The sequence below is a fragment of the Ipomoea nil genome, unplaced genomic scaffold (genome assembly GCF_001879475.1).
Source record: "Ipomoea nil cultivar Tokyo-kokei standard unplaced genomic scaffold, Asagao_1.1 scaffold1317, whole genome shotgun sequence".
In the NCBI taxonomy this organism is placed as follows: Eukaryota; Viridiplantae; Streptophyta; class Magnoliopsida; order Solanales; family Convolvulaceae; genus Ipomoea; species Ipomoea nil.
In genome coordinates this window covers 3,276,182-3,302,655 of record NW_017617745.1, presented here as the reverse complement: position 1 = coordinate 3,302,655, position 26,474 = coordinate 3,276,182, and the positions used below count along the sequence as shown (strand labels likewise).

The window sequence follows — 26,474 nt, the reverse complement described above, 5'->3', positions numbered from 1 at the left end:
ACATGGACCCAAGGGCTAGAATTGCTATTTTAAATACTTTGGGGTTGAAAAGGAATTTTCTCAAAAAGTTTTCAAGATGAACACTTGTTTAAAGCTTCTCAGAATTCTCCCGGTCTCACTCAGATTGGTTTCTCAATTTAAAACTTCGTACGCGAAGTACCCGAAAATCTAGGATTTTGGATTAAAAAGAAGTTTTGGTGTTGAATTAATTTAAAATGTGTCCAAAATAATTTATTCAAACACCAATTGATCGCAAAAATTTTTAATGGAGTGAAAATTGCTATTTTGGAATTCCTTAAAATTGGATTTATAAAATAAAATTTTGGGTTGTTACAAAGAAAATGAGAGAAATACGCATGTAATAGGAGAGCATCATGCGGCAGTTATGTGGAAATCCAATATATTCGGTGAGATGTGTATGAAGTGCAACATGCAACGTGGACATAATCTTCATGAATTAGAACCACTAAATTATTATTTTCTAACAATCTCCACCTTGGATCAAATTCATTGTAGAAATTAATAACCAGAACAGTCGACTAAACTCAAACACTGCTCGAACTTAGCAAAAGGAAGAGCCTCAGAATAGCAGGATGGATCACCATCAACCTCCTATGCGACTGAAAGAGCATAAGCAACCATGTTGGTTTCATCATCACTCGCCTACCTAGCAGGTTTTTTAATTGTCTTCCTAGGACAATCCATAGCAACAGAATACTCTCGTTGTGGCTCGACGAGAGGTGCGGTGCTAGTAGACGCATCATCTTTAGTATTACCATCAGTGGTAGTAACACTATGAATAGGCCTGAACTCAAACTCCACCTTCTCACTAGTACCCTGCGTCTCACCTGTACTGGGAACTTTTCCAGAAGAAAGTAGTGCATTTTCATCAAAAGTGATATCTCGACTCAGAATGATTTTCTGAGAATCAGGAGACCATAGACGATACCCTTTTGATTCAAAAGCATAACCAAGGAAAATGCATTTGACAGCTCTCGAGTTTAATTTACCTGTAATGAGCATAAGCAGGACATCCAAAAACTCTTAAGATAGAGTAGCCAACAAGATTACCTGACCAAACTTCCTCTGGAATTTTGAAATCAAGGGATGAATGGGAGATCTATTTACCAAATAGCAAGCAGTAGAAACGGCCTCGTCCCAAACATCACGCCGTTTCCATAACCCAGCATTAGAGAGCATACAACGAGCTCTTTCTAATAGAGTCCTGTTCATACGATCGGCAACACCATTTTGCTGGGGTTTACCAGGCAAGGTCTTGTGCCTAGCGATACCAATATTTGCCGCACAGAAGTCATTGAAATCTGACTCACAGAACTCCAAGCCATTGTCTGTCCTGAGCTTCTTGACTTTTTTACCTGTCTGAGTCTTAACAAGTATTTTCCACTTCTTGAAAATAGAAAATGCCTGATTTTTATGTTTAAGGAAATAGACCCAGACTTTACGAGAAAAGTCATCAATAATAGACATAAAATATCTACAGCCTCCCATAGACTGGAATTTAGTTGGTCCCCATAAATCGGAAGGTATGTATTCCAATACATCTTTGGTACGGTGTGTAGCAGTAGAGAAACTAACCCTCTTTTGTTTCTCAAAAACACAATGCTCACAAAATTGTAATTTACCCGTACCTGAACCACCAAGGAGGCCTTTCTTGCTTAGGAGATGCATGCCTTTCTCAGTCATATGCCCCAGACGCATATGCCATAACTGAGTGAGATCCGCATCAGACACCGATGAGGATACCGCTACTGAACCTGTCACAGTACTGCCACGCAAAACGTACAAACTTCCAGAACGAGAAGCTTTCATGAGAACAAGAGAGCCTTTTATGACCTTCAAAACTCCACCTTCAGCTATGTACTTGCACCCCAGAGATTCCAAGATGCACAAGGATATCAGATTGCGTTTCAAATTAGGAATATACCGAACATTGGTAAGAGTCCTGACAACGTTATCATGAGTTTTAATCTGCACACTTCCAATTCCACTAACTTTGCATTGGGTATCATTACCCAGCAAGACAACTTCATCATCAATCGGTTCCAGAGAGACGAACCAGTCTTTGTGAGGACACATGTGGAATGTACAACCAAAGTCCAGAATCCACTCCGTTTCGCTCCGTTTGCAACCAGAGCTAACAGATAACATAACATCACCTTCTGAATCACTTTCAACAACACTAGCTTCAGCGAACTTCTTTTCTCTATCTTGCTTGTTCTTCAACTTGAAGCATTCAGTCATATCATGACCATGCTTTTTGCAGTACTTACAAGATTTGTTGGACATACGTCCTTTGGACTTGGATCTAGATTTTTTTATTGCCACTCTCGGTTTCAAGTGAACGACCCCTTACAGTCAAGCCTTCACCTTTGTCCTCAGACTTAATTTCAAAGTCAAACTTTTCTTTGGACAATATGTTTGACTTAACATTGTCGAAAGTAAGGGTATCAGTACTATTACCATACAGCATAATTTCTTTGAAATGCTTGTATGATTTAGGGAGAGAGACAAGCAATAAAACAGCGTGATCCTCATCTTCAATTATGACATCAATATTTTCCAAGTCCAATAAAATAGAATTGAATTCATCCAAGTGATATTTAATAGAAGTACCTTCCGTCATATGGATTGTGTACAGACGCTCCTTCAGGCGTAGCGTGTTCGCCAGAGTTTTGGCCATGTAAAGCGTATCCAGCTTGGACCATAAATCTGACGCAGTCGTCTCACTTACTACCTCATGTAGAACCTCTTTAGACAAGCACAAAAGAATGGTTGAACGTGCCTTGTCATCCAAATATTTCCAATCTTCATCTGTCATTGTAGCCGGTTTCTTCTTCTTCCCAGCTAGCGCTTTCTTCAAACCGTTCTGGGTTAGAACGGCTTCCATCTGAACCTTCCAGATAGAGAAGCTAATTTTCCCGTCGAACTTCTCGATATCGAACTTAGTGACAGTCGACATCTTTGAAAATAATTCTCAAATAAACCGCTTTGATACCACTTGTTAGGAATATATCGGAATAATGTGGAAGCAAAGAATCGAAAATTGAGAATTATAGAAGTTAAATAATATAAATAGGAAAAAATATATAAATAATAAAATAAGGCAATTGCTAATTTGGGAGATTATAACATATATATATATATATATATATATATATATATATATATATATATATATATATATATATATATATATTAATCTCTAAAAAGAGAATAAAGAAAACAAATACATATGTATGTCTACGTGAAGAAGACAAAGAAGGAAGAATTCAATGTTGATGAATTGATGTGAGAATTACAAAGCAAATGGCATGCTATTTATACACTAAGAAAATGAGATAAATACACATGTAATAGGATAGCATCATGTGGCAGTTCTGTGGAAATCCAATATATTCGGTGAGATGTGTATGAAGTGCAACATGCAACGTGGACATAATCTTCATGAATTAAAGCCACTAAATTATTATTTTCTAACAATAATAATTGGAGGCCTATCTAACCCTAATACCTTAATGGCGTGTTTGATTCATGGAATAGGTCGGGAATGGAATATCATTCACGGAAATAGACCTATTCCATTGTTTGTTTTGTCATTTTATTCAAGGTAATAGCGTTCCCGGGAATGAGCTATTCCTTTTGTAGGGGGAATAGCCATTCCTAGGGGACCCCCTGGTATTAGCTATTCCCAAGTATTTGGGAATAGCTTTAGTACTATAATACCGAAAATACCCTACCACTGCCGCCTTCTCCACCACCACCCCACCACCGCCACCACCACCACCATCGCCACCGCCACCGCCACCACAACCACCGCTGGCACTGCTACCACCACCACCTCCACTGCCACCACCGCCACCACAACCACCACCGCCACTGCTACCACCGCCACCATCGCCGCCGCCGCCACCGCCGCCGCAACCACCGCCACCGCCACCACCACCACCGCCACATATTTTTATAAGGGTATTTATGTCTTTTGAAACATATTTCATTCTATTCCTTAAACCAACCAAACACTGTAATATAATTCCTAAAGTCTATTCCTTCTGCGAACCAAACAATAAAATAGAATTCACATGGCGTTTGGTTGGAGAGGGGGAATTACGTGGGAAAGGATTTGCAATTCCATGGGAGATGAATTACTGGGAATAAAGTGGGAATTTAAATTCCAATGTTTGGTTGACAGGAATAGAATTACTGGGAATTTCAATTTCAATGTTTGGTATACATGGGAATTGAAATGGAATAAGTAGTATAAAGTCCAAAATGTCCATTGTTGTTGTCAAACATTAATTTTAAGTTAAAAAAGGGAGGGGTAATTTTGACTCATCACTATCCTTTTTTCTTCCAAAAATCTTAGGAATTAAAATACCGGGGGGGGGGGGGGGGGGGGGGGGGGAGGGGACATGGGATTTTAATTCCATGAAAATGGGGGAATTGCAATTCCTTTCAACCAAACAAGGGAATTTTGTGGCCTTTGGAATTAGGTGGGAATTAAGTGGGAAGGGAATTTAAAATCCCTTTTAACCAAACGCCCTGTCATATTCTATTCCTTGCCTATTCCATTCCTTATGAAATGACATTCCTATTACCTTAAAATTCATTTTGGTTTCCTATTACCTTAAAATCCATTTTGTGAACCAAACATGCTGTAATTTCTTCTCTGATTATGACATCTCCTTCCTTGTTTCTTCTTCACCCCCCAATTAGTTCATAGAAATTGAATAAACTGATTTCATATACAATTTCACCTCCTCATTGGATGAAAAAAATCACAATTCTCATTAAATATAAGCCAAAGCCGTTAACTTTCATATCTCAACTTATCTCCATGAAATTACTTAATTGGGTCAAGAAAGAGTTTTCCATTCTTCGTCATTTGGAATTGAGTTATATAGTAGTTTATATGGCACTAGGAATAGTCCGTCTAATCATACAAATCAAAAGCTTGATGAAACTCTAAAATATCAAAAAATTATTAGTTTTATCGCCAATGCGGATAGCCAAGCATCTTAAACTTAAATGGTATGTAGTGATGACCTCTTCCATGTGGGAGGTCATGAGATCGAACCTCAGCAGAGACGTTGTTGACTCTTTGTGCTTCATTAGGTTGAGAAAGCATATTTGAACATATTTAAACAGATACCACAATGTAATATAGTCAGTAACATTCAAAAATGGCAATGCAATGCAATACAAAAACTAAAGGATAAACCCGCTTCTCAATTATACTAACAAGCACGTACTATTCTATACAAAAGGCTAGGCAAAAGAGAATAACATACAAAAACCTGCTGCACAAAGACCATGAATGAATGTTTGTCTAGCGAAAGAGTTGTGGGGCAGATCTTTTTGGAATCTTTCCCTCAAGTTTTAATTTAGTCTTCTATATGCTTCTCTAATGTGACATGGTCTAATAGGTCCAGTATCATTTCTCCCATACATCACTATTCTAGCTGCATAAGGGTGGTTTATACATGAGTGTGTACCACTAGCATGCATGCGATGCATAAGGGTGGTTTATACATGAGTGTGTACCACTAGCATGCATGCGATGAATATATATATGAGTTAATATCTAAAATTGTCCTCGACTATAATGGTTTTTCTCAATTTCATTCGAAATGATTTTGGTGACCTAATGTAGTCCTAAACTTTTGTATTTTTACTCAATTTAGTCCTCCGTTTTTTTATTCCGTCCATTTGGTGTTAAATAGAGGGACAATTCAGTAATTTCAATATTGCCATCTCTCTACCCCTAGACCTGCAAAATGCGAAACCCATCTTTCTTTTACGAATTACTCCCAGACCTATGAATATAAAATTTGATTCACAGATTTGTCCATTTATTTAACACTAATTTGACGTTATTTAACACCAATTTGACGTAATAACAAACGGAAGACTAAATTGAGCAAACAAACAAAAGTCTGAGACTACATCAAATTACCAAAGTCGTTTAGGACGAAATTGAAAAAAACCACTATAGTCGAGGACGATTTTAGGGTATTAACTCATATATATATATATATATATATATAATTGCACACGGGTGTGAATGAAGCGCCCATGAGGGAATATGCGAACGAATCAGTGCGCGACACGTGTCCAGATCTAATGGATTAAAAAAAACGCGGTAGCATTTTCGTAAATAATTGAACATCGAAATGTAAGTAAAATGTATTACAAGTGCATGTAAAATGTATTACAAGTGCAAGTAAAATTTACACTGAGCATCAATACTAAGTGCAGCTATAGTTATAAGTAGTTGCGCCTATAGTTATAAGTAGTTGCACCTATAGTTATAAGTAGGTGCACCTAAGTGCATGAATGTTTGCGGGAAGCGAATGTTAACAAGGCAAAATTATATGTACTTATAGGTGAAAGTAGGTGCACTTGTAAGTGATTTTACCTGCATTTTTTACTTGCATAGGTGCACCAACTACTTGCACATATAACACATTTTACATGCACCGAGGACACGTGTCGCGCGTTGATTCGTTCGCATATTCCCTCCTGGGCACTTATTGGCACTTGAGTGCATCCATATATATATATATATATATATATATATATATATATATATATATATATATATATATATATATATATATATATATATTATGTGTATATAATAAGGGGCAAATTATGTTGTGCATCCGTATGCACCATGCATGGTGCATACAGATGCAAAAATGACGTCGTTTTCCATCAAAACGCACGTCCTACTTAAAAAAAATAATCAGTTTCGATTCCTAGCAACAATATTATGTTATTAATTTTTTTGTTCATTCATTCTAGATGTATAGTTATGCAATTCTGGATGTATAGTTATGCAATTCTGGATGTGTAGTTATGAAGTCATGGATGTGTAGTTATGCAAATTCTGGATTTATAGTTCTGAAGTTATGGATGTGTAATTATGCAATTCTGGATGTATAGTTATGAAGTTATGGATGTGTAGTTATGCAATTCTAGATTTATATTTATGAAATTATGGATGTGTAGTTATGTAATTCTGGATGTATAGTTATGAAATTATGGATGTGTAGTTATGCAATTCTGATTTTTTTTTAAAAAGTTAGACGTCAAAACGACGTCATTTTTGCATCCGGATGCACCATGCATGGTGCATACGGATGCACAGCATAACGATTGTGTAAGGCAAATTATGCTATGGACCCGTATCCATCATGTGCACGGTGGACACGATGTACATTCATAATTTCTATACTGTAGATTCATAATTTCTATACTGTAAATTTATAATTTCTAAACTGTAAATCCATAATTTCTATACTGTAGATTTATAAAATCTATACTGTAGATTCATAATTTCTGTACTGTATGAATCTACATTATAAATTTTATGAATCTACAGTATAGAAATTATGAATTACACTATAGAAATTATGAATCTACAGTACAGAAATTATGAATGTGCAGTATAGAAATTATGAATCTACAGTACAGAAATTATGAATGTGCAGTATAGAAATTATGAATCTACATTATAAATTTTATGAATCTACAGTATAGAAATTATGAATGTACAGCGTGTCCACCATGCACATGATGGACACGGGTCCACAACATAACGCTCCCTCAAGGTAAATACTAGGCTAGGATTATTTTAAATAGAAGAATTTGGGCTTTTAAATAGAAGAATCAATTATTCCTTAGAGTGTTCGTAGAAGTTAATTTGGGAATTGTAATAATTTTTGGGATGTCACAATTGCAGCAGACTTGTGTCAATTCCATGTGAGTAAACAGCAACAATGATGATGGTTGACTTGATGTAGAAACCTTTATCAACTCAGGAAAGATTATCAAGTCATTCGGTTAGCTCTTTGAAAAACTCTCTCAAAGTGTATCTGATCCTCTCTGTAAAGTTCTCTTAATTAGTCCATCCCATAAAGATCTTAACTGAACTGTCTTGAACTTCTAATTGAACAACGTTCTCAACTAGTTCATTCTTAATCACAACAATTCTTACACCTGAACAATTTTGAACAACATTGAACAGTAATTTAGACTGTTATCTATTTTAGTACAACGACTAAACAATAACTTGAACAACTTCTTTGTTCCATAAAAGCTTAACAACTCAGAGGAGTAAAAGATAATTCTTTTTGTATCATATTTTTACAATTAGTGGTTTTATTAACAACATTTAATATTAATATAATTTACATGTAATATTTTTATTTTGTAATTATAATATTATTATTAAGTTAAAGTTTATAAAATATATAGTTTATAAATTTATATTTTATATAATAAATAAACTTTATATTAATATTATATAAAGATACAATTAATTGTATTAATTAATACGTGTAATAAATGTAATATAAATAAGATAATGCTTGTGAATGGTGTAAATAAATATATAATTATATAAAGATATTTAACAAGTGTCTTTAGTATAGTGGTTTTAATAATACTAGTATTTGTCCCGTGCGATGCACGGAAAATATGTTATAAAAATATACTCTATATGAGGTTTATTTATATATAAAATTTTTGTTATTTAATAATTATTATGTGTGAATTCCTATGATAAAATTATGAACATAAATATATTTACAATTAAAATAATATTTAAGGTGGGTGATTACTACAAATCTTAAACTATATTAAAAATTTAGTACATAGTATTTAATATTACAAATTTTTAAGAACTTAGTAAACTACAATAGTAATTGAATTACAATTTTAGAGTCACCACGGATCACAATTTTTAGACCTTTGAGATTTCTAATTCTAGATATAGCAACATACAATTGACTTTTAAAGACCAAAATCACAATCTTAGTTCAAACATTGATTTTTTCTTCCAAATACTATCGAATTAAGTGTGTAATCAATAAAAGATGAGAACTTAAAATTCGAGAATATAATCTTAATGTTACTAAGCCTACTTCACGTCAATTAAGTTGGAGAGTGTTGTTGGATAGTATTCGATGAATCCACGAATAACGCATCTTTGTCTCCGTAGTTCTCAATATGCACATCAACAATCTTAAATATTAGGCCGCCTAGCTATGCCATATAGTAATTTCAAACTTATGAACTTTGAGGTTGCATGCAATAAAAAGTATATTTTAAATATACTAAGGGTACATTATATATGTATGTAAGGTACTTTCAATATAAAAATAATGTATTTTTAATATATTAACAATGTATTTGATATTCATGATCCATACAATTATGTAGACAATCGTTCACACAATAATTTGCCAGTAGAAATTGAAATATAAATAAATAAATAAATAAATATATATATATATATATATATATATATATATATATATATATATATATATATATATATATTATTGCAATTATTATCATTATTATTATTGCAATTATTACTATTATTGTTATTGTTATTATAATTAACAACAATATTATTATGGTCTTGTGAAAATTAAATGTTGATTATCACCATTTAATTTTCACAAGACCATATAGCTTTATATTATATAGGATTATACAGAGTATAAATATAATTGAAAGGTCAAGAGTTGAATTCTTATTATCAATAATATTTTAAAATATTACATACAAATTCCAATTACACAAATCAAATTTGGGCATGGGGTATGGGTTGGCCCATGTAACTCATGGTCCAACAATATAACCCGTACCTCCTCATGGGTTATACGTGTTGGGCCGAAACGAGTCGAGTTGGAGAAACCTTCAGCCTGGCCCGCCTAAAAACGGGTTCAACCCGACTGATTGAGCCTGTTTTAACAGTTCTATGGATCACTGATATAAATGTACATTTTTAATATACTAAAGGTATATTTTTAATACTAAATATTTATTTTTTGAAATTACATTATTTGAGTACTGAAGGTACATTATTTGGTACCTTTGACACTCAAATAATGTATCTTCTGTTGTAACCCATTAGCTCAAACATGATTGCTCAAAGGTGTTTGGGAAGAATGATTTATCAAAGGAATTGCAAAAGAGAAAGTGAGAGACAATGCAAGAGGATCATCTTCTTCATTAATCTATATCATCCTTATACAACTACAACATATATAATATACAAATGTAACGGAAGACATAATGTAGTCATAAATCTCCAACCGTTACATAATAAAAAAACCTAGTTGAAGAAAAGAGTACATGATATATGTAGAAATCATATATTGTATTGGTTGCCTCATTAAAAACCTTAACTCAAGAAAACCCTGTGGGAAAAACTTAGTTAAGGGAAAAAGAGTACAACTATAAGCCTTCAAGGCATAATTTGCATAATCTTCAGGATTTTGGAGTTTGTTCATTTATTAACCAATTATTTTGCAACTTTTCCCCATTGTCATTACTATATCATACCCATGCCTCGTTAAAAACCACACTAGAAAACCCATTGGAAAAACCTAGTGAGGAAAAGATTACATGATATGTATATGCTGCAAAAAAGTATAACTATTAGTCCTTTTAAGACCCAATCTTACATGATTGACCAATCTACAGGATTGACTCGAGTGAATGTACTTCCTGTCTCCCCCTGAAGATAACAATCTTCAAATTCTATATTGCCTGTAAATCATTGTTTCTAAAGGGTGTAGAGAAGGGATATGGTACAATCTTCAGGATTGTCATTAGAATTTATCATATTTTCTAATGATCATCTGGATCAATAAAATTATTTATAGTTTATATTTTGTTGCTCCCCCTAAATATAATAATTTTTCTTTACCTACACATATCAATCTTATGGATATTTTGTAGGTATACATTTGCTAACTTGTCACTGGAGCAAACCTTCTGAACAAATATTTTATCACTCTTCTGGAGTTCATGTGGATCAAGGTATTTTATATCATGAAAAACTATATACATTTTTATCTGTAACAAGTATGATGACTTCATGCCAAAAAGCATCAATACGAGTATTTTTACCTTGATTTTGCTATCCGTTATCTTATCTCATAACTTAACATCATCAAACTCTTTATATATTTCATTAATGTTTACACCATAAATATTGACTAAGATAATAAATAAGTCCATTATCAACTCTTTATTGAGCACATAATGGTACATATTATTCCTTCTATATGAGGATAATAACCCCATTCGCAACTCTCTAAAAAGTAAATAATGGCACTTAAATAAATCCTCATTTCGGGAATTATAAATCCATTTGGGATTTTCAAGATAAACTAGAGGATATATTTAGGATATTTTCAAGAGGAAACAATATTTGAGTTTCCCAATCACATATAACATTACTATGCATGTTTATGATAATATATTTTCATACTTTGTTATGGGGGAGAAAATACATTTAAAAGATCATAGTTAGTAACTTACTAACTTTTATACTTCTTATTTTGTGATTTTCATTTATCACATTTTGGGAAAATCCATCAAGGATTTTAAATATAAGTAACAAGTTACCCATATAAATATGTGATAACTATAACTATTAGCTACATATCTAATTTATTTACTGCTAGTTTTATTGAATAGCAGAATATAAAGCCATGACTAATATTGGGTCTCTGCGAAAACCCTCCACTCGCCTTTTATTAGCGAATTCTGATTTGTATGCCTTAATTGCTATTTTCTTTGAAAACAGTTAGCACGCTACAGGCGTTATACTACTATTTTCATTTCTGGATCCAGACTTAAGTATTTATGAGCAATAGAGGCAAAATATGTTGTCGACAACTGTAACAGCTTTGTAGATATCTTTTATACACATGGCAATTTTGTATCAACCAAATATATGACATTTCCCAAAAGTATTTGGATTTGGTTGTTCCGCTTCCCAGTATTTTAGTTATTTGGTGCACCTACAATTTTACTGGGGTTTTCGCCTTCTAGACGAATATCTTCAGGATAAAATTTCTATATTTCTGGAGTGACGAAATTTCTTCACTAGATCTAGATTTGCAAATTCTTAAAACAATATATGCTTCTGGCATAATGGTAGAGATGTTTAGTCCTAGTTGGGGATTTCAACTCTTAAAATATTTTCTATGGACTTAGTCACTCCTTTGGGATTTCTAGCAGATAATTTGTTCAATGTCCGAACTTCTGGTTCTATAAGGCTAGTACATGGGTTTAAAGATTTTTATCAATTTCTCAGCATTTAATTAATTAGAAATTTCAAATCTCCCCCTAATCCCGAGAAAAGATCTTATAATGCAACCAACATCATTGTTGATTTCTCATGATGGTATATAGCTAGAAGAAGGGTTGCATACTAAAAAAATGAGCGCAGATAGGGAAATGCATCTTGTACTAGCGTATGTGATATGTAGTTGATCAACATATTGGTTTTTCAATTTTGAAGGTCCCCAACAAAATATTTCCTCCAAAATTGCTTAATTTGCTTTCCGAACAAAGTTGTATTAAGATTTAGAACTTTGATTAAAAAAATGTCTATCTTAAATAATTGTTTCATGACAATTACATAAACAAATATAGTAATATTGCATTCTCACAAATTTCAAAATTAACATGAATAGCCAATATATATATATATAAAATGTCATAAATAATATGGGCAATAATATGACCATCATAGTTGACAATGAGATCTACATACACCAAATATCCTTCAGGGATTTACTTAGAGTCTATAGATTATTTTAGATCAAATATTCATAACGAATGGTTTAGATCAAAAAGGTATCAAAAAAAATTAGTAATGCAAGTGTTTACCTCTGGGCAAAATTTTATTGAAAATATGCACTATTACTTTGTTTTGATACTCAGATTTGAGATATTCAAGATTCAAGACTCATGTCATATAATTTTATGATAAAAATTAGCACCATCAATATGCATGAATTTGGACAAGTAAATCATTTGACTTCCAAAACAGAATTAAGTTAATTTGACATTAGTCATATAAGATGTCCTAGTGCTATTATCATACAACTAGTGCTATGAATTTGCCTTCTGGGCAATGCTATGTTTAAAAATTCATGCTATAACCACTTGTTGATCAAGACAATCCTACAAGGACTATCATATAATGAGTGTATAAATTAATGGCTTTAATTTACCATCTGAGCATAGCTCCCAATAAAATTTAAGATAAATCTCAAAATATATAGCCTATAGCAAATAATTGTTACTATTAGGAACAAACCAATAAATGCTCCTTTATGATGACTCGCATTGTCATAAGCATGAGATAACAATATGTGGTATAAAATTAATCATCACAATTATCTAAGAATGACAATAATAATTTGATTACAAAGGGTGTTCACACTATACTGATCAAGTAAATCAAGACTTGTAACACCCAAATATCCCATCAATTGCCATTCCATCAAAATTATTGGTGAGATCAATTAATACATACACTGTATGTCTGTATGTAGCCATATACAACATATCTCCCATTAATCAATGGGCATTATAGGAACTATTCATCAAAAAACATCATCATGCATATTTAACTATTTGGTAAATACATGTTCAATTCTGTAGAAAAATATGACTAATCCACGGAATAATCATATATATATCAAATAAATATATGCACGTAGAAATATTTCTTAGAAAGTAAGAATACTTAGCTGTTGAGGGAGTTGTTTTACTCATTTTCTGATCATTCCATTCCTTACTGTCCATCAGATGCAGTTGTATTTTAGCAAAAGCATAGACTGCCACCGGGAGGATAGCTCTCAGCTCGTCTATGGGTGCCGCAAATGCTCCGGCGATCCGGTTCAGTGGCTGTCTCCCCCTCCGCGAGGCGACCGCGTCTACACGCACATCGATCATCTTCTACTCAAATCCACTGATATTCCGGTGGAACAAAGCCTTTCCGACGTATAAATCTCGGTCCTCAAATCAGATTTCCGCTTCACATTCCCTCCGGTCTATCCTCAGAGAAGGCCTCCCTGTCGGCCCCAAATTCCCCAACTGGCGATCATCCTCCCCGAACGTCATCTGTCAATTCAGAATGGGGATCGGATCTTTGAATCACCATCGATAGAGGAATAGATGAAGACTGGAGGATTTCCGAAGTCGCCGCAATCCGCGATCTCATCTCAGATGATGAACGATGATGATCGCTGGCCCCTAAAGAGATCACGAACGAGTCTGGAAACCTAGCAACAATCTCCGATTACCCTTGCGCCATTGTTTTCGTCGAAGCAGAAGTCAACGCCACTTGGGGTGCGATTTGAGATATCGCAAACGATGGCCAATCGTCCATCTAATGATTGCGATGGGTGGAGGCTGTGTCCGAGATCATTCTGGCCGGTCTCGAATCATCATCGCCGGTGTGTAGGCGTCGGATCGCTGCTGGAGAAAGGACAACGCCTTTACGGCGTAACTCACACAGAATGTCGCGGACGTCCGTCGATCGTTGCCCTGATGAAGGCGACGAGTGTGGGGGCGATTTCGGATTTGAGTTTGAGGCCAAAACATGATCGTAATTGGTTCCACTAGAATATACAGAGCAAAGCGCTGATAACGTGTTGTAAGGAAAAATAGAATAGGGAAGAAAAGGGGAATCTCATATTCCTTCATCTGTACCTCTATACAACAAGTATGGAGTTTATATACATACAAGGTAATTAATTAAGAAACAATAATGAGAGATAATTACATAACCGTTACAAACGTTACAATACTATATAATAATGTCCATAATAAGTATAATATTTATAACATCTTCAATATATTAAAATAAATATTTATTCATGATTCATATTGCAATATAGACCATAGTCTATGCTATAATTTGCTGAGAAATGGGATGGGCTCATATGCATGCTAGCATGGGTCTACCATTTGCAAAATTTTGACGATCAGATTGGTGTGGATCAGTCCATTAGATTGGCCCCTTTTGAATGGGCTTGCCTCTTGTGCAAATCCAATTAGTAGTTGGACTGCAATATCCATGAATCCTAACTAACAAAATTGGACATGCTTAACAGGCAAATTATGCTGTGCATCCGTATGCACCATGCATGGTGCATACGGATGCAAAAACGACGTTGTTTTGCCTAAAACGCGCGCCCTACTTAAAAAAAAATAGTTTCGATTCCCAGCAACAACATTATGTTATTCATTTTTAGTTCATTCATTTTGAATTTTTTAGTTATGAAATTCTGGAAGTGTAATTATGCAATTCTGGAAGTGTAGTTATGCAATTCTGGATGTGTAGTTATGAAGTTATGGATGTGTAGTTATGCAATTATGGAATTATAGTTATGCAATTCTGGATGTGTAGTTATGCAATTCTGGAAGTGTAGTTATTCAATTCTGGATGTATAGTTATGAAATTATGGATGTGTAGTGAAATTATGGATGTGTAGTTATGCAATTCTGAATTTTTTTTTTTTTAAAATTAAACGCCAAAACGACGTCATTTTTGCATAACGCTCCTGCTTAAGAAGTGTTACAAACATTCAGGACTCCTTTACTTCAATAAATTGTTCTCTATTTTGTATTGTGTGTTTTCTTTTCTTTTTCTTAAGTTTTCATTTGTTATTTTCTATTTTCTATTTAAAAAACTTGTTTACTAAAATTCATTTTTAAAATTTATATTTTAAAACTAATTTTATAAAATTAACACAAATTTGATTTTGAGTGATTTTTAGACCGGTCTTATATTTAAAATATTTTTAAATATGTTTGGTTTAAATGGAATAAATATCATTTTTATTTTTAAGTATTATATATGTAAAATTTTTACATTTGATATCGGAACAAAATTTAAATTTGTATATAACATAACTAAAAATACATTTGAACCAATAACTTATTTAGTTTACCTAAAATTTAGTTTAGATAATATTAATATTTTTTGAACTAATATGTAAAATATTTTTGGATATATTCATTTGAATGACATGTGTATATATAATTTTTACTTTTTACTTTAAAGTCTTTTTTTTTTTTTTTTTGAAGGCAACCATGCCTGGTCATTTTATAGATAAACCAAAATAGAGTCAGGGGGGACTTCATCCCAATACAAAGCTGTAGACTGTTCTGAAACTGTAGAAGCTAAAAGTATGAGCTAATAAATTCTGAGATCTAGGAATAAAATTAATTGAACATAAATCAAAAGTAGATATGCAAATTTTGCAAGCATCAATAGCATAGCCGATGTATGATCTGAGTGGGGGTCCTGTTGAGGTCAGATAACAGTGTAACACCTGACAATCCATGTAGATCTGGACAGTGCGCTCGTCCCGGGCGTGTAACCAAGATAGAGCTTCCTTGCATGCAAAGGCCTCGGCCATAAGTGGGGAAAAACAATTCGGCAAGGGGGCATTGTATGCCGCAACGAACCTTCCATCGGGTTCTAACAGAACCGCTCCTACCGAAGCCGTGTTCGTAGTATGTTGGTAGGCGGCATCCATATAGCATCTTCGTGGGGCCACGGCGTAGGCAGCGTCCGGCACGGCAGCTTCTCCAGGTGGCAGCGGCGTGGACGGCAGTCCGGGCGTGGGGGCGGCAGCAGCTCCGCCATCGGTAGCCATGGCGTGATGTACAGCATTCCATGCGTGCATGGTAGCTTTCGCACTGGCAACAATTTTCCTGGGTAAGGGTAGGCAGGCATCCCAAACCGCTGCATTCCGTGCTCTCCATATATGATAAAGTATTGCAGCTGCATATATAATCCCATTAGTGTCTAGAACATTCAAGATTGCACTAAACCACTCATGAAAAATATTTGTCACAATATTAGGGAGTGGAAGGCCGGATAGTGTCTATATGGTGCTAGCATAACCACACAATACTAAGGCATGCAATGTGTCCTCTTGTACAATTCCACACATGGCACAAATAGGATCCACATCCACCCTCTTTATAAGCAAATTATTCGTGGTTGGGAAGATATCACTTAGGGCTCTCCATAGAAATGTCTTCCATTTTGGGGGATTTTTAATCTCCATAAAGTAAGCCATTTATCAAACTCTCCATCATTACTACTCGTATAATTTCTTACAACATGCTTGTAGCCATCCCTAACTGAGTAGGTGCCCTTAAGATCCCCATGCCAGTACCAACTATCATCATATTCCGGGGATACTGGTATTTTTAAAATTCGGGGTATATCACTTGGTTGGAAAATATCTGAGAGAATGTGGTGATCCCAATTTCCAGTCCCTGGATCAATTAATCCACTCACTTTGGCTCCTGCTAATTGGGGTGGCATTTCAGTGTGGATCATAGGATCTAAATCATCCTGTAGCCATGGATGTTCCCAAATTAGCGTTGAATTTCCTGTCCCAATACGCCGCCTTACTCCCCCACAGACCAGTTCCTTTGCTGCCATAATACTACGCCAGCAGAAACTAGGATTGTTCCCCAACTCTGCTTCATAAAAGGTATGCCTGGGTAATATCTAGCCCGATAAACACGTGATACCAGTGAGTCAGTATTTGTTAACATCCGACATGCCTGCTTACCCAACATTGCTAGATTAAACGCTCTTAGGTCCTTAAAACCTAGCCCTCCAAATTTCTTTGGGACACACAACTTGTCCCATGCTCTCCAATGAATACCTCTGTCAGTTCCTGTCCCCCACCAGTATCTATTCATTGTTTGTTCAATAGCCGTGCAAACAGAAATAGGCAACAAAAATACTCCCATCGAAAAAGTAGGCATTGCTTGAGCCACACTTTTTAACAGGATTTCCTTCCCAGCTTGTGATAACAACTTTTTACTCCAGGATCCAATCCTCTGCCTGATCTTATCTTCAATATATGCAAATGCCGCTCTCTTATTTCTTCCCACAAAAGAGGGTAGACCCAGATATTTTCCAAAATTAGGAGCCTGAGTAACCTGTAATATTTGCGCCACCTCATTCCTGTCATCCATAGTCGTATTACTGATGTAGCATATACTAGACTTATGGTAGTTGACCACCTGGCCAGAGAAAGCCTCATATGTTGCCAAACAATTCTTAACCTGTGTGGCCTCATGTATATTAGCCTTAAAAAATAAAAGGCTATCATCTGCAAAAAACAAGTGAGAAATTGGTGGAGCACCCCTGCACCCATGGATCAAACCATCACTCTGCGCCTCCTGCAACAACATAGATAATCCATCCGCACATATAATAAACAAATAAGGAGATAAGGGATTTCCCTGCCTTAGCCCACATGTGGGTGTCAGGCAGCCAGTCCGGGCTCCATTTATCAAAAAGCTATAGGATACAAAAGAAACATCATAATAAGCTTAATCCATGTCTCATCAAACCCCAGTGCTACAAGCATTCCTTGCAGGAAAGGCCATTCCATACGATCATAAGCCTTAACCATATCCAATTTTAGGGTTCCCCAGCCAGCAACTCCACATTGCTTCCTATTCAAATAGTACCCCACCTCCGCAGCTATCAAAATATTGTCAGTAATGAGTCTGTCAGGCATGAATGCACTCTGCGATTATGATATAATATCCCCCATCATTGGTTTCATCCTGTTCGTGATCATTTTTGCCATAATCCTGGACACTACATTACTCAAAGCTATAGGCCTCAAATCTGTTACCAACTCAGGCATATTCTTCTTTGGAATCAATACAATATCCGTATCATTTAAACCAGGGGGAAAAGAGCATGAATTCAAACAGTTTAGTATAAACTCCGAAACATCCCCCCCTACCACATCCCAGAAGTGCTGATAAAAGCCCGGATTCATTCCATCCGGGCCTGGAGCTTTATCAGGAAACATCGCAAATAGGGCACTCTTAACCTCATCAATCTCAAATGGCCATGTCAAACTCTCATTCTGAGCTTGAGTGACTCTAGGCATTATTCTCTGGAATAACGATTCCCCCGAAGCAGGATTCCCAGAGCAAAATATCTTATCAAAATAGTCAATTATAACACCCGTCATGGCACTTCCCTCCAACCACTCCCCATCATCATTCATAAGTCTAGACAATGTATTTTTCTTTCTACGGTGAGAGGCATACCTGTGATAATAAGTCGTGTTGGCATCGGCATTCTTAAGCCAATGCTGTTTGGCTCTTTGCTTCCAGTAAGCATCTTCCTGCGCCTCCATACCAGTCAGCATTTCTTCCAGACGTTGGAACTCAGCCAGAGAAATTGGATCCATACGCCCTCGTAGGGCCACCTGTTCTTTTCTAAAAGCCAAGATGCGCTCGCCAAACTTATGAAACCGGTCACCCTCGCCCCCCCCCCCCCCCCCCCCCCCCCCCCCCCCCCCCACCGTGAGAGCCGATTGCCACAATGAAGTATACATTCCTGCAAGCCCCTATCTCTCCCATATTCCCATGACTCCTCCACCACCTTCCTGCATCCTTCATCATATAACCAAGCCATTTCGAATCGAAAACCCCTCCTCCCTGGCCTGCCCCGGTGCTCACGGATTCCCAGAAACAAAACAGTGATCCGATTTCCTAGTCAGTATATTTGTCACACACCAGCTCTGGGAGGCCAGAACCTTATCCAACCTCTCCTCAATCCAGTTGGCTGTTCCCTTTCCATTCTCCCATGTAAACTGATAGCCATTCATCGGTAATTGGGACAACCCACATTGCTCAATAACATCCCCAAAGCCGCGTAGGAGATTATCAGGATGTGGGTTTCCCCCCTCTTCTCATACTGATACAGGAGCTCATTAAAATCACCAATCATAACCCATGGTAGGTTAGACCATGATGCCAGTGTCTTAATCAACTCCCATGCCTCGTAGCGCATGTGACGCTCCGAAAACCCGTAGTAACACATCATACGCCAATTCGGAAAACCAGCCATACCTCCACATCAATATGATTCTTCGAATAACTCAGCAGCCTTTCCGTATTATTCTTTCTCCACAAAAAAGCTAAACCACCACTCAACCCATCATTATCCACATAGAACAGACCATCAAAACCAAGACTGACACGGATGCGCTCAGCATGACTCCTGTCAACCTTAGTCTCCATAAGAAATACAAAGTCAGGCTTCTTACGTGACACCAGGTCACTTACTTCGCGAATTGTTCGTGGATTGCCCAAGCCACGACAGTTCCAACTTAGGATACACATGATGACGGGCGAGCCTGGGATCCAGAACCCGTCATAAACAAGTTTTTTGAACTTTCCGCCATTGTCACATCCTGATTACTCTCACGAACATCAATCTCACCAACCTCCCTCCTTCTCTTCATAGCTGCTGCCATAGCCGGCTCGGGCCCCCGCCGGCCAGGATCCAGGCTTGCCGTAGCGGCCTCGCCTAACCCTCCCGGCAGTCCAGAAGCCACGGCTGCCGCCGGTTGCACCGGCTTCCCCTCCCTGTCCAAGAGCCACGGGGCACCCACCTTGCGCGACCCCCTCTTCTGCCCGGCACGTAGATCGTCAGTATATGGATACTGGTTTACCGTTAAAACTGATTCCCGAGCCTTCAAGCAATACCTATACAGGTGTCCAAGCATACCGCAGAAAAAACAGAAATTATGCAGTCTCTCATACTTAAACATTACCCAGCAGGTGGTCTTGTCACGCTTCAGCAGCTTCATACGACGCTTTAGGGGCTTCGAGATTGGAACCGAAACCCTAATGCGATAAAAAGTTATCCATGGCGCATCCGTAAACCTGTCATCCATCTTCATAAACGTCCCCAAAAAATTCCCTATTTGCTCCAAAATCACATCCGAAGTATAACCAAGGGGCAATTCGTGGACTTGTACCCACATATCAATAGTATCAAGAGGTACCATAACAGGGACTTCACCATCCTGAACCTGCTTACACACCAGGGTATGATTCTCAAAGGACCACGGACCCCCTTGAAGAACATGTTGTATGTCCGTCTCATGATGGAAAACGAACAAAAACAAACCTTGCTGAATTTCAGACACTTGCACTCCTTTTACCGGTTGCCACACTGATGCCATGACCTGACTCATAAACTCAAGCTTAATTATCTTGGTCGTCAAGAAACGACCTACCAACCTCCACATCTCGGTCGTCGGTTGTGAGCCATCGCCGTCAACCCCTCCAACCGGCGCGAACACCTCTTCATCTTCATCTAGAGCCATGTCGGCCCACCTTCTCGCCAACCCATCTACCGCTCCATGCTGCCCTGCTGCTGCCATGCGTACGTAACCGAAGGAAAACTAGCGCTTCTCCGTAGGAAGGAATCAGAAACCAACGTGAACGCCTTGGCTGCCCAAGGAAAAATATCGGAACCCTAGTCGCAACCCTAGGGAGAGAACTCTCAATCGTATATGATTACTTTAAAGTCTAATATATGTGAAATTTCAATACTTGATATCTAAACAAAACTTGTATTAAAATATAACATAACTAAAAATATCGAAACCAATAAACATATTTTTTGTTTTCTATTTTCTGTTATCTAATTTTTCAATTTTTAAAGAACTTCAAAATTCTTCTGTTAGTAAACCAGTCTTCATTTTCCCGTCAGTCTTCCTTCTTATTAGAAAGCACTGCAAGATTTTAGTTTAAATCCTCTTTCCATCACATTTTCTAAAGATATTAGTGTTTGATATGATTTAAATAAAAAAGAAATAGACGGAATATTGTTTTTCAAAATTTGCTCTTCATAGAAGAAGACCAACATAGGAAAGTTAAAAAGAATAAACTGAAAATTGGAAAAATAAAAAGTTTGTGGTGTTTAAATTTTAAAAAGAAAATATTATTTTAAGATGAACTGAAAGAAAAGTATAGCAAATAAAGTAGAGCAGAGAAAATGAATGTTAGAGAGTGGATTATGGGTTTTACTTAGAGTAAATACCCAAAATGGTCCCTCAACTATAGCTAAATTCACAAATTGATCCTTGACTTTCAATTTTAACCAATTAAGTCCTTAACTTTGCAATTTTAACACGATTTGGTCCTCCCTCTATTTGACCGTTTGTTGACCGTGATCTCTGAGGATATATATGTAATTTCATCGCCGCCCGCCCTCATCCGCTGCCATGACACAGTCTATCGCCCAGCCACAAGCCACTGCCCAGCCGCCCTCATCTACTGCCATTACACACTCCACCGCTTAGCCTTCACCTACTGCCACGACACAATCCACCGCCCAAACACCTTCGCATAATTCATCATTATCGATGCTACAACCCAATTTGCAATCTTCATCAGGTCTAATGCTGCAAACAACCGTGTCTGAGTCTACTAGGCGGCGTCGCGATTCTCGTGTTCAACAAGAAGCGCGATTTGGGTCGGGCCAAGTACTGACTCATGCACGTGGTCTGCACGTACAAGGGTGCCGACGATAGAGCCTACCGCTATGTTTACGAGCAGGAAGATCCGCAAGGGAAATTCGGAATCAACCTCTCAAAATACCTAATGGTGATCGCCGGCGAAGCCCTCAAATCCAACATAACCACAATCGGCCCGCTCGTTCTCCCGCTGTCGGAGCAGCTCCTCCTCCTCTTCACCCTGATCGACCGGAAAATCTTCAATCCCAAACGGAAACCCTACATTCCCGACTTCAAACAGGCCTTCGAACACTTCTGCATCAACGCTGGCGGCTGCGCTGTCATCGACGATCTCCATAAGAACCTGCAGCTTTCGTCGGAGCACTTGGAGGCCTCCAGGATGACGTTGTACCGTTTCGGAAACACGTCGTCTTCTTCACTCTGGTACGAACTCAACTACATTGAATCCAAAGGGAGGATGAAGACAGACGACAAAATTTGGCAGATTTCTTTCGGCAGTGGATTCAAATGTAACAGTGCGGTTTGGAAATGCAACCGGAACCTTAAAAAACCAACGATGGACCATGAAATTACATATATATCCTCAAAAATCACAGTCAACAAATGGGAAAATAGACGGAGGATCAAATAGTGTTAAAATTGTAAAGTTAAGGACTTAATTGGTTAAAATTGAAAGTCGATGACCAATTTATGAATTTAGCTATAGTCGAGGGACCATTTTGAATATTTACTCTTTTACTTATAACATTGGGTCTTGTAATCTTGTAGTGCGTAAAAGAATGTTAGGGGAGTGCTTAAGGGCGTAGAAAGTAAAATTACTAATTTAATTGTATGTCCATATATTTAATACTATTAGTAATATATTATTCATATTAGACTAGGACTATATTATTCGTGTTAGACTAGGATTTTATCTAGCATCTCTACATATTCGCTCCTTGTACTCTCAGACATTAATATTGAATACAACACAATTATATTCTCATCTGGTATCAGTTAGCTAGGGTTTTCCGATGACATCGAACCAAACTAATTTCTTGTAAAGACACGGCGTCACCTCGCTTCGTAGCAGTAGCCGATGGCATCGAACCAAGATACACCGTATGAGAAGCGGTCTAGTCAACGACGTGACATTGATGATCCGTGTCAAATTTGTAAACTTTTTGGTCACATGGGAGCCAATTGTTTTTGGCGTTATGATGATCCTTGTCAAATTTGTAAACGTTTTGGTCACACGGGAGCCAATTGCTTTTGGCGCTATGATGATCCTTGTCAAATTTGTAAACGTTTTGGTCACACGGGACCCAATTGTTTTTGGCGCTATGATGATCCTTGTCAAATTTGTAAATGTTTTGGTCACACGGGAGTCAACTGTTTTCGGAATTATTCAAGGGCTCCGGGTTTTCAGGCTAATGTGGGCGTCTCTAGTAATAATGGTGATTCCAACGGTCCTCATCAGTGGTCCCCTGACACTGGTGCTACAAATCATGCTACGCCTGATTCTTCTTTGATGACTTCTGCGACACGTTATGATGGCCAGGAGACTCTGCGAGTCGGCAGGGGTACATGTTTGCCCATTGTTAATGTTGGTTCCGCTTCGTTAGCTACTAATTCTAGATATTTTAAGTTACATGATGTTTTACATGTCCCTGGTCTCTCTTCTTCTCTATTGTCTGTCCAGCGTTTTGCAAAAGACAAAATGTTTTCTTTGAGTTTCACCCCCTTTGTTTCTATGTGAAGGACATTTTGACCAGGAAGGTTCTTTTTAAGGGACATGCGTCTGGGGGTCTCTACACATGGCCTGCGTCCTCCTCAGCTCCTGCTGCGTTTGTTGCTACGCGATCCTCTTACGTTTGGCACATGTGGTTGGGGCATCCTCATTCTTGAGTCTTACGTAAAATTTTAACGTCTTCGTCTATTGGTACATTTAATTCTAGTATTCTTTCCAATGTCTGTTCCTCTTGTCAATTGGGAAAATCCTCTCGTTTTCCTTTGACTCGTGTCGAAACTACTAGTACGCATCCTTTGGAATTAATTTATTCAGATATTTGGGGCCCGGCGCCATTACTTTCTGCGTTTGGCTATAAATATTTTGTGTTGTTTGTGGATGATTACACTCGTTATATGTGGTATTATCCCATGCGTGCTAAATTTGATTTGTATGCTATATTTGATAAGTTTCGGTCACTCATTGAACATTCTTTTTCTCGCAAGATTATTTCCTTTCAATTTGATTTAGGGGGGAGAATATAAAAAGCTTGGTTCCACTTTTGCTTCGCTGGGTATTCGCCACAGGCAATCCTGTGCGTATACTCACGAGCAAAATGGTTGAGTGGAACACAGACATCGTCATGTTGTTGAGACAGGGCTGTCTTTAATGGCTCAAGCATCTGTCACGTCTCATTTTTGGGACTATGCTTTTGAAACTGCTGTGTATCTAATTAATAAAATGCATACTCGTGTTCTATCTGATGAGTCCCCTTACTTCCGTTTGCATCGATCTCCCCGTCCTATTCTTACTTGTGAGTGTTTGGCTGTTTGTGCTTTCCTGTCCAATGTCCTTATAATCGCAATAAAATCCAGTTTCATTCATCTCCCTGTGTCTTTCTAGGCTATCCTCCGCCTTATCGTGGTTATCGTTGTTTGGACACTAACACTAACAAGGTTTTTATCTGTCGCCACGTGCGATTCGATGAGACAGTGCTTCCCTTTGTTTCTCCTATTGCCTCGCAGGTTGCTACACCGCGTTCCAAACTGTGGGCTACTGCACCAATTGTGACGGGCCAAGGAAGTGATGTCTCGACCACGGTTACTGATGGCGCTAGGCAGATTCACGAGCCTGTGGCGACTTTTAGCGGTGATGCCGATCACGGTCACGAGCAGTCCGCATCGAGTGAGCAAACTGTCTCGGACTAGCAGGTTGAGCAGCGCGGCAAGCCGCGCAGACGTCCTTGACGTGCTACTCTGCCTCCTCGGTCGCATAGCATGAACACTCGCAGCTCCGGCCCGCATCAACATGTTTCCTTAACCACTATTTCCACTATATTGCCTGAGCCTGCCTGTTACTCTCAGGCGGTCAAGTTTCCTGAGTGGCGTGATGCAATGGATGCGGAGTTCAATGCCTTGGTCCATAATCATACGTGGCGTCTCATTCCATCTCAACCAGGTATGAATGTTGTTGGTTTCAAGTGGGTTTTCAGAACCAAACGGAAGGCCGATGGTTCAATAGACCGTCATAAAGCAAGGTTAGTAGCCAAGGGTTTTAATCTGGTTGCTGGAGATGACTTTTTTGAGACCTTTAGTCTTGTGGTTAAGCCCACCACAGTTCGTCTTCTCTTATCTTTAGCCGTATCTCGTGGGTGGTCTATTCGCCAGTTGGATATTCACAACGCTTTTTAAAATGGCGAGCTAGCTGAAACTGTTTACATGCGGCAGCCACCTGGTTATGAGGATAAGTCGTTACCTAATCATGTATGTTTGCTTAAAAAATATCTATACTGTCTCGAACAGGCTCCACGTGCATGGTTCACAAGACTACATGATTTTCTTGTCTCCGTGGGCTTCTCGCATTCTAAGACGGATGTGTCTCTTTTTATCTATTCTCATGACATTATTCGTCTTTATTTCTTGGTGTATGTTGATGACATTTTAATTATGGGTTCTGACTCAGATCGTGTTACTGCTCTTATTGATAAATTTGCACTTGAATTTAAGGTTTGTGATATGGGTATGCCTTCTTTCTTCTTGGGAATAGAAACTGCCCCGTTATCTGGCGGTATGCTTTTATCCCAACAACGGTACATGAAGGCTATTCTCAAACGTGTTGGCATGGTGGACTGCAAGCCAGTAATCACGCCTGTCTCTTCTGCGAAAATCACAGACGACGTGGCCGTTCCCTATGCTGATCCAACACAATATTGGAGTTTTGCTGGTGCTCTCCAGTATCTTACGGTAACTCGTCCGGATCTATCTTACGTTGTTAATCTATTGTGTCAACATATGCATGCTTCCACTACTACAGACTGGGCCTCTCTAAAGAGAGTCCTGCGGTATGTCAAAGGCACCCTGAATCTTGGCCTGCATATTTCTTGGTCTACATCTATGGATATTTACGCCTATTCTAACTTAGATTAGGCTGGCGATCCGAATGACCGCAAATCTACTAGTGGCTTTGCTGTGTTCTTGGGCAGTAATCTTATATCTTGGGTTTGTCAGAAGCAACGGACTGTGGCACGTTCTTCGACTGAAGCAAAATACAAGGGAATCGCTGATGTATCTGCAGAAGTTACATGA

The 26,474-nt window shown here is 37.7% G+C and overlaps 1 protein-coding gene across 1 annotated transcript; it reads left to right on the top strand.

Moving 5' to 3' along the window:
* The first annotated feature begins 22,200 nt into the window (after positions 1-22,200).
* Positions 22,201-26,474, top strand: LOC109185251. Its single transcript, XM_019335232.1, has 7 exons — positions 22,201-22,568; positions 24,525-24,703; positions 24,793-24,845; positions 24,915-25,085; positions 25,254-25,505; positions 25,692-26,132; positions 26,397-26,474. The coding sequence occupies exons 1-7, from the start codon at positions 22,201-22,203 to the stop codon at positions 26,472-26,474; spliced, it is 1,542 nt and encodes a 513-aa protein (XP_019190777.1).

What these genes read in the sequence shown, in the direction of transcription:
- LOC109185251 (XM_019335232.1), top strand. Translation starts at nt 22,201, where the DNA reads ATGCACGTGGTCTGCACGTACAAGGGTGCCGACGATAGAGCCTACCGC. An exon ending in TGGACACTAACACTAACAAG is followed by an intron (nt 24,846 to 24,914) that starts GTTTTTATCTGT and finishes ATTGCCTCGCAG; the next exon opens with GTTGCTACACCGCGTTCCAA. An exon ending in TTGTGGTTAAGCCCACCACA is followed by an intron (nt 25,506 to 25,691) that starts GTTCGTCTTCTC and finishes TGTCTCGAACAG; the next exon opens with GCTCCACGTGCATGGTTCAC.